This window comes from Vicia villosa, linkage group LG2 (assembly GCF_029867415.1).
Source record: "Vicia villosa cultivar HV-30 ecotype Madison, WI linkage group LG2, Vvil1.0, whole genome shotgun sequence".
NCBI lineage: Eukaryota > Viridiplantae > Streptophyta > Magnoliopsida > Fabales > Fabaceae > Vicia > Vicia villosa.
This window is the reverse complement of record NC_081181.1, coordinates 179329787-179339421: the sequence shown is the minus strand read 5'-3', so window position 1 is coordinate 179339421 and position 9635 is coordinate 179329787. Positions and strand designations below refer to the sequence as shown.

Genomic DNA, 9635 nt, shown 5'->3' with positions numbered 1-9635 from the left:
ACTATTACATCGATCAATCAAATATTTAACCTCTATTTTTTTAATGATATTAATATGTATATTACAATTTTTAAATTGAGAAATAAGATAGAATATTTTTATTTTATTTAGTTTATTTTAATGGAAGGATTTTAAGGGATCAATGTCATGGTGTAAAAAGTGGATAGTTTTATGTGCAAATATATTAAAGATACATACAATATTCTTTAAAAAATATGTTATAGGTAAAGAAATTATTGATTAATGTTTTAAAATATATTTATTGTATATATTTATCTTATTTTATTTTTCTTTTTTCTTGATTTATTTTGGGTATGGTAGTTTTTCAGTAATTAAAAAAACTTAGTTTTAAAAATACTAAATTCTAAAATTTTACACAAAAGAGGATAATTTTAATGTAAAAAATAAAAAACTCTTTAAGAAGTTAAAAGATTTAAATGTTAAGAAACACTTAAATTAATATGGTAAGATATAATATGATTTTAAAATAGAATATCTAGAAAATGTATGATTTTTTTTTTTTTTAGATTTGACATTGAATAAAAAATTTATTAGATTTTGTAAATTATAGAGTAAACACTAAATGAATAATTAAAATCTAGATTGATATACTCTTATATTATGAATTTAATTTAATGATTAATCATAAATAATCTAAATAAATAATTTAATATAATATTTTTTTTATAATATTTTATTATTCACGTAAATATGATATATCTTTTAAATTTAAAAACATAACTGAAATTTTTTTATACATAAATTATTAAAGATTCTCATACCATTAAATAATATTTTTTTTATTTAATATGATTAAAACATGTTTAATTATATGATTATAATTTTTATACATAAATTATTTAATTAAAAATTATAATCAAACCCGTGCAACGCACGGGCCATATATCTAGTTCAAATAAAGCCTTTGATTTCAATTCATTCAAGTGTGCAAGTTACAATCCATCATCATCATTACATCAAGGAAATGCATCAAAGTTACAAGGGTTTACATCACAACTTATTCTAATCCTAAGCTTTATCTTAATTCACCAATCTCTAACTTTTTCTTTTGTCTCAATCTTCAAACTTCACCACTAGTTGCTGTCCAAACATACTGCACAAATCAGCCCTGCTGCTGCTGCTGCTGTCCTTGTGCCTGTCCACAACATGCCAAAAAACCTTGTATCCGGCCAAACCAATAGTCCAAAAATCTGCTGCTGTCCTCTGCAAAGGTCTACCACAAACAGTCCATGTCAGTCCAAAATTTACACAAAAATGGACATACAAATAGCCTGCACAAGAAAGTAGTAAAGGAATGCTTCAAAACAATTCAAATACATCAAGATTTCCCCCTCAAAAGTCCCTAAAAAATTTCATCTTTGGAGATATAAGGAGAAGGGCAGAAGACAGAAAGAAGCCCAAAAACTACTGTCAAGCACACAAAATTCAAGAAATACACACACAGAAAAACACAAAATCTCAACAAAAAAAACACTCTGCTATTCCAAGCATTCAGTTTCACTACTTCTGTCAACAAACACACTTCTGTTCAATATCACAACTATCTTGCTCATAATCATTTTGAAGAAAGGAAGAATGGATTATAAAAACAGCTTATTACCTCTGGTTTTCTGGTTTCTTTGTCAGCTTTAATTTCAACAAACACCGGGAAATCTCCTGCCGTCGGTAAGTTTCTCTGCCTATGCTATTACTCTTATGTCTTCATGATTGATAGTTGGCCTGCTGCTCTATTTTATTGCTTGTTTGAAAACATGATTTGGAAGCTAGATTTTGCTTCTTCTTTTTTCGCTGCTCGAACTATGAAATTGACAATACCTGCAGTTACTGTCACGTTTGAAAAAAGATAAAAGAACGATAAATTTAAATAAAAAAAAAAAGGAAAAACCGAATATGAACCGAGAGCTTAAGGGCGTATCATTTTACTGATTCAGAAGTATGGATTAAAAGAAAGAAAGTTGAGATTAGAAGTGAATTATTGTTTGAGACCAAGTATAGTGGAAGAGAAGAGCGAGTGAGAACATAGTGTTGCCTTTGTTGTTGTTGTATTTTCGGTTGAGAGATTTCTGGAAACAGAAGAAGCAAACCAAGAGAGATATTGAGTGGGGAAGATAATGGAGAGAATTGAGATCGAAACTGAGCAAACTGATCGATGAGATGTTTGTTCCAATCATGACAAAACCGATGAAATTGACAGTAAACCGTGGGAGATTTTGAATCACTGGAGAACCGCAAGGGAGAGATATCGACAAGGATTTTCCTCACCAAGGTTCTGCTGTTGTTTCTTTCTCGAGCGAAGAAGAAAGAGCATATCGATAGTTTTTTTTTTCTTGCTGTTTTTGGTATATAAATAACTCTAGGGTTATACAATCCGGTTAAATTTAACTAAGTAATTTTAGAATTTTAATCTTGATAACCTTAGAATTTTACAATTTTAGAATTTTAATCTTGATAACCGTTTCCAAACTGCATAATGTACCCATACCCACTCTTCAACTAACATAACCAACTGCAAGCTCACTACCTCTGCCACGTGGGCAGAGGTGTTCTTACCAAATTTCCCCTTATTAAAAAACTCCCTCCATTTTTATTTCAAAATGCCAAAAACCTTGCCATTCAAGTAACCACATAAACTAACAATCTAACTAACTTAGAACATTCAGCTGACATTCATAATAGTTCTTACTACCTCTGTCACGTGGCAGAGGTCTAACTACACTTTTGCCCCTCATTTTATATTTTTACTCAAAATTAACCCTAACACTTTAACTAATTTTGCTTCTCTTTTTTAACCCATCTAAGTAACTTCTAAAATCACTCTATCACAACCTTCCAACTCCTAACAAACTCTCATTAATCTAATGGCTATGATCAATTCACAAATCCTATAAAACGATCTCACCTTTTACTTCACTCTCATTCCCAACCTCGACTCATAGCTTGTTGTGCCTCAAAAAATTCCCACTTATTTTAACCCTAATTGGCTTTTGCTTCCCATTCATGTGCATACGACTCACTAGGTAATTTACATAACTTTGCATTCATTCAAAAAGTAACTTGAGGCTTGAGATCAAGGAGTCGTGCAAGTTAGGGCTTCCATGAGTTGGATTTATCTGTTGCTTCTTTGAGCATAGACTGTGGAATTAAGGCTTGGCTCTCTTCAATATACAAGTACATTTCTTCATCAATGGTTAAAAGAAACTTCTCCTCATCACTTGCTGGCTTTCCTTTCAAAAAAACACAAGAGGCTTGATTTGGGCAAGAAGCTTGCTTTGAGGCTTGAGTCAAGATCTTTCCTTGTGGTTGTGCCTGCCAATTGGCTAAAAGTTTTGTTGCATTGAGCTTTCATCATGTCAAGAGGTGTCCTATTATTTGAGTTATGGAGCAAAGTTTCATCTATCCATTATTCATCAACTAGGGTTTTATTCAATCAATGGTTGCTTCAAATACAAGTTATTATGAATATGGAATCCAAGCTTTCAATTAGGTTTTCTTCAAGATACAAGCATGGTCTACAAATGGATTTGGGTTCATTTTCTTGTGAAATCATGAAATGGTACAAATTTTGATTCAAGGCATAAGGACAAGTTTTTTGACTTTGGTCAAAGTCAACTTGGAAAGTTGACTTTTTAACCAAAGTCCACCTAATGGCTACATGATCATGATCATGATTATGGTCTCAAAAGCTAATCAAATTGGAAATTCAAGAATGCAATAGAGTATAAGAGTGAAAATGTGAATATATGCAATTGGAGGGAACAAGAGATTCAAATTTTCTTACTTTTCTCTCAAGATTCAAGACATTTCAAAGAAACCAATTTCAAGTTCATTCCAATGTCACATTCCATTACATACGAAGGATCTAAGTACATATCGTTGCCAAGTATTCATTACAATATCCATTGCAAAAAGTCAAAAGCACCTTACATAATAAAATACATTGAAAAAACACATCAAAATATGCATTTGACCAAAGTTTATAAGACCTCTCACACTTTAAATGTGTACTGTGAAGCTCCTGCCAAAACCTGTTGCATCATACTTACGGTCACCTACAACTGCTACATGTTACAAGCAATACAGAACTAATGCCACAATATCTAAATGACATGCCAAACATTAACATGACCTCAGAATCAAACTTGCAGCCATGCTAAATTCGACTTAAGTCAAACCATAAACTTGCATCTGCAGCTAATGAACACAAAACCAATGCCCTGCATAAACTAAAAAATTAAACCAACATATCTACATAACCCTTCAACACACAACCATACATACACCAAGTCAAAGCATACATCATACATGGCTATAATACATTCAAAACTACAAACAGTTAAGCATTCACAACAATTAAATTGGTTCACACATAAAAAATAACCAACCTGCATCAATTGAAAATAATTAAACCAATCCAGATTAACACTTCAAAAAATGAAATCTCAACTACAAACTAACTGTGCCACACTCACCCTAGAATAACGAAGTGTGCCATCAAAGCATGCACTAAAATGCCATTAATGACTATTTATGCTTGGCCCTACCATGGTTTTGAGAAGCTACACTTTGTAGGTTCGAGTAAACGTGCTTTTTTTGTTTGCATTTCTAGATTATGCTGAGAGGGAAGGAGAGTTTTAAGTTAAGTTACCCTACACCGCCATTGTGGTTTTGAGAAGCTACACTTTTCTAGATCATGTTTTTTTGTTTGCATTTCTGAATTATGTTGAAAGGGAATGGGAGTTTTAATTTAAGTTACTCTATCCATTACGACAGTGTTTCTTACTGTTTTAGTTTAATGGTAATGAAATCTAAAATATCTGATGATTGAGTTAAAAATGTGAGTGAACTGTTTTGCTTTGGGCTTGGAGTTTGTGCTCTCCCACCAGAGCCCATTTATAGCGTTTTTAGTTTCTTTTTATTAACTCAACAAAAATACTCCTTGGTTCTTAGATTGTAGGCCTAGCGCATAATTGCTTCAGTGTACCCCTATCTGAGCCCAACACCAACGTTTTTGACATAACTGAAGGCCCCATGAACACAAAAATATCCTTGCTAGTATGTCTAGAGCTTTGTTGGTCCATACCTCCAATTTTGGTCTGTCACCCCCTGATTTTGTTTATTTTGTTGCTATTAATCTTTTCTTTTTCATTTTTAAGACAATAAAAATACATAATAAATCACTAAAAAATGTTAGAACTTTTTAGGAGCCTTTTAGAAATTAATTAGACTTTTGCCTCATAATTTATTTGAATTTCCTTCATTATTTTTACACTTTTTCGTCATTATGTGTGTTACAATTTTGATGCAAATTTATGGTGCAATTATGTATATTGAATCTTGATTGTTTTTTTACTGTAATTATGTTCCTTAGGGTTGGTTTTGATTCAAATTAATTAAGTCTTTTTTTGCCTTGAATAAATTGAATTAAACTTTAGCAATTTTAGGTCTTAAAATAAATCTTTTGCATGACAACTTTAGGTTAGAATTTTCCCTCTAAAAATCCCAATCTTAGGTCCATATAACATTTTTGCATCTTTTTCCTATAAAAAAACTAAAATCTCTTTTCTTAAATAAATTCAAAAATATTTTTAAATGACGGAGTGTTATTTTAATACTTAATACATGCAAATTAAACCTTCGATAAACTTCTCTCATATAATTAGAGTGAACACGTGAATGAGGTGCGTAATCAAGGTGGAATTTTATCGTGCTATGCTTTTGCGGCCAATCCCACGATTGAAGCAATTTAGCATCGTAAAACCGAAAATAGAATCAAAATATAAATTATATGAGAGAAGCTTATCCTTAGTCATTTTAGAGAAACAAAATGAATATTAGGTTTCAAAAGATTTGATTTGCATGTATTGCGGTAGAACGGAAATAACATACTCTTCGTCATTTTAAATTATTTTTGAATTTATTCAATAAAAGAGATTTTAGTCTTTTTAAAGGAAAAAGATGCAAAAATGAATGATGAAACAAAATGGAAATTCTAACCTAATGTTATCATACTAAATGGACCTAAGATTGCGATTTTTAGAGGGGAAATTCTAACCTAAAAATGACATTTGTTTTAAGACCTAAACTTGTTAAATTTTAGTTCAACTTATTCAAGCCAAAAGACTTAATTAAGTTGAACCATAAGGAACATGCAATATGATCAAGATTATAGGTAAAAAACAAAGTATCATGCAGAAAAGTGTAACAATAATGAAGGAAAATCAAAGAAATTATGAGGAAAAAGTGAAATTAATTTTTAAAATGCTTCTAAAAGTTATAACATTTTTTAGTGATTTATTAGGTATGTTTATTGTCTAATGGAAAAGAAAAGATTAAGAGAAACAAAATAAACAAAATCTAAAGGCAATATGATTCTGGTGTGTCTCTATGTTATGATGACATATTACTAATAAGGAGTTGTTAAGATGAGATGGTCAAGTTCAAGAAGGTGTTTATAAATGAGTTTTAGATGATTGATCTGGGAAATATTATATGTTTCCTAGGGATGAAGATTCTGTACTCTGAGAAGGATATAATTTTGCATCAACTGAAGTATGAACTTTAACTTCTTAAGAGATTTGAGCTAACAAATTGCAAGACTGCAATCACACATGTTGAGACGAATCACAAGTTGGATTATGATGTTGAGGGTGATAATGTAGATGCTACAATTATTAAACAGTCGGTTGACTTATTGAGATATCTTTGTAAACTAGACTTGACATTTGCTATGTAGTTGGAATGGTGAGTAGGTTTATGAACAAGCCAAAGTGGTCACATTACAAAGCTGCTATAAGGATACTGAGGTATATTAAAGGGACTTTGAGGTATGGAGTGTTGTTCCATTCTGGTGTTAAATCTGACTCAGAACTGATATGCTATTTAGAATTTGATTGGATTGGAAACAGAGTTGACAGAAGAAATACTTTTGGATATTTCTTCAAGTATCGTGGAAGTCTCATTTCTTGGTGCTCCAAGAAGTAACATGTGGTTGTCTTGTCAACTTGTAAAGCTGAATACATTGTAGGTGCTTTGTCTCCATGTCAAGCTGTTTGGCTTATGAACTTATTGTAGGATCTGGAGATTAAGGGGAGCAAACCTATGAGAATTCGCGTTATAGAGTTTGATTAGCTGAATATGAATTAAGGGATAATGTTAGAAGTAATTCATATCCAGAAGTTATTGTTAGAGTCAGAAGCTTCCGAGGTTGTTAGTCAGAAGTAATAGTTAGTGAGGCAGTTAGTTAGAAGCTCTTCTAGAAGTTGTTCTTAGTTGTTAGCCTAGCTTAGCATACTTTGGTTGTGTCTACGTGGCAATTTAATCTTTGTTTATTTAAACAAGTTTGTTACAATGAAATCTTAACTGAATTTTTCACCATCGAGAATTTGTTACGTTTTCTCTCTTCTCTCTTTGCTTCCATCTTCATCTTCTATCTTGTGCACCAACAAGAGATACCAAAAGTCTATTAAATATTAAACAGGTTAAAAATAAAATATGAAAGTAAAACACATATAGCGTCAATGGTAAAAAAATTATGTAAAATTTGTAAAAAAAACCATCAAGATGTGGACCACACAAATGAATCATGGTAGACTATTAGATTTTTTTCACTATGCTAAAACTTAATTAATCAGAATTTTCAAAATATTTGGAAGTTTTTATCTTTTTCGAATTTTTTGAAACTTTCTATAAGCAATATAGGACTCCCAAAAATTTACATGATCAATACATTATTACATTGTTTTCACTACTTAGGAAAAAATAAAAATAAAAATATCTCCTTTATTGCAATATCAATGAAATTCTTTTAATCATGGAAGCTGGAAACGGTGATGAATACAGTTGTTTGAGACTCTATCTATCTGGTACTCATTAATTAATTATGGCAGAAGCGTCATAGGAAAAAATCTTATCGCATCGCATAGATCGAGAAGAAGGAAACCACAATCGCATAGCATTAGATCGAGAGAGAACAAGGAACCAACAATCGCACATTTCCACAGCGATCTCCAAAATACAATGTCCTCACTTTCCCTTCTTCTCACCCTCTCGCTTCTTCTAACCACCTCTTTCTCGCATAGGTAATTAAATTCATTTCTGTTAATTTTGCAATAAACGTCTATTACTAATAATGTGTCTTAATTTGGCAATAGCAGCAGGAAAGAACTACGGGACAAAGATGAAAATGTGTTCCACCGAAATTCTGTTTATTATTCCAACAGAATTGATCCCTCACGTGTTGTCCAAATCTCCTGGCAACCAAGGTCAGGTAACATTCTCTTTATCACTTAAATTTTTCTTAATCGTTAGTTAGGTCCATTATTATTCTATATTTTCAGATTTTGATAATGTTTTCTTATTCCTTTTGCTCTAGGCTATTTCTTTACAAAGGCTTTCTCTCACATAACGAGTGTGACTACCTTATGTCTCTGGTAATCTAATCTTGCACTCTCCTTACTTTCCATTTTTATTACCAACTAACTTGTCATTGTTTTATTGATAAGGCTTATTCTGTAAAAGATAAATCATCACCATATGTTGCCCATTCTCACGAAGATGATATTGTTAAAAGGATTGAAGAAAGACTTTCAGTTTGGACTTTCCTTCCTAAAGGTAGGTATTTATTTCATCTATCTGCGTGGATCTATCCGCGATACAAATTCTAATCATTTGTAATTTTGTTGTTTCTCGATAATTATTTCCACTAGAGAACAGCAAGCCTTTACAAATAATGCAATACGGGCTTGGGAAAGATAGTCAGAACATGGATTATTTCACAAACAAAACTGATTTGGAATTAACCGGACCTTTGATGGCAACGATTGTTCTATATCTCTCGGATTCTACTCAAGGGGGTCAAATTATCTTTCCCGAATCAGTTGTAAGTAACGTCCTTCGAGTTTGTCTTCTATTTTGGACCTCTCTTTGCTATTTAATCATGTTGAATGCATTGTACAGATCAAGAGTAGCAGCTGGTCGAATTGTAGGAATACTAGTGACATTCTCCAACCAGTAAAAGGGAATGCAGTTCTGTTTTTCTCTCGTAACCTAAATACATCGCCCGACAGAACTAGCTTCCACGCTAGATGCCCTGTCCTTAAAGGCGATATGTGGTCTGCTGTTAAATTCTTCTATGCAAAATCAGTCAATGGAGAGGAAATCTCAACTACACCAGATGGAGATGAATGTACTGATGAGGATGATAATTGTCCCGCTTGGGCGGCTACGGGAGAATGTCAAGGAAACCCTGTCTTCATGATTGGATCTCCGGATTACTATGGTACATGTAGGAAAAGCTGTAATGCATGCTCTGATTAGAAGTTGGTTTTCCACAAAAAAAAAGCATGATGTGTTTGCTTTTTAAATTGGTTATAGAATAGGAAATTTAGTTGAGTTGATTAACTAGCTAGTTTTCTCATGATATTCTTTATCAATTATGATATTCCATATTTAACTAGTCATTATACCATTTGCATTTCAGAAATGTATATGTCGAGTTTTGCATTTTTTAGAAGTTGCTCAACTACTTTCTGAGCTGAATATAGAAAGTATTTAAAATTGTACTATTAGATTTGACACTAATTTGGGCTATGAATGAAACTAATTTGAATATAGTT

At 32.0% G+C, this 9635-nt stretch overlaps 1 protein-coding gene and 1 long non-coding RNA gene across 5 annotated transcripts; one reads left to right on the top strand and one right to left on the bottom strand.

Annotated features, from left to right (window-relative positions):
* Positions 1-911: 911 nt before the first annotated feature.
* Positions 912-2323, bottom strand: LOC131653128 (uncharacterized). 2 transcript variants are annotated; one of them, XR_009298966.1, is made up of 2 exons: positions 1622-2323; positions 912-1234 (listed from the first exon to the last, which is right to left on the bottom strand). It is a non-coding gene; the product is annotated as an uncharacterized LOC131653128 (long non-coding RNA). The 2 variants fall into 2 exon arrangements; XR_009298967.1 differs by having other exon boundaries at positions 912-1224.
* Positions 1095-9635, top strand: LOC131653127 (probable prolyl 4-hydroxylase 12). 3 transcript variants are annotated; one of them, XM_058923197.1, is made up of 7 exons: positions 1095-1686; positions 7908-8099; positions 8175-8282; positions 8393-8450; positions 8523-8631; positions 8727-8899; positions 8977-9633. In XM_058923197.1, the coding sequence occupies exons 2-7, from the start codon at positions 8038-8040 to the stop codon at positions 9334-9336; spliced, it is 870 nt and encodes a 289-aa protein (XP_058779180.1). In that variant the 5' UTR covers positions 1095-1686; positions 7908-8037; the 3' UTR covers positions 9337-9633. The 3 variants fall into 3 exon arrangements, with proteins under 3 accessions (XP_058779180.1, XP_058779178.1, XP_058779179.1); XM_058923195.1 differs by having other exon boundaries at positions 1225-1686; positions 8172-8282; positions 8977-9635; XM_058923196.1 differs by lacking the exon at positions 1095-1686 and having other exon boundaries at positions 2298-8099; positions 8172-8282; positions 8977-9635.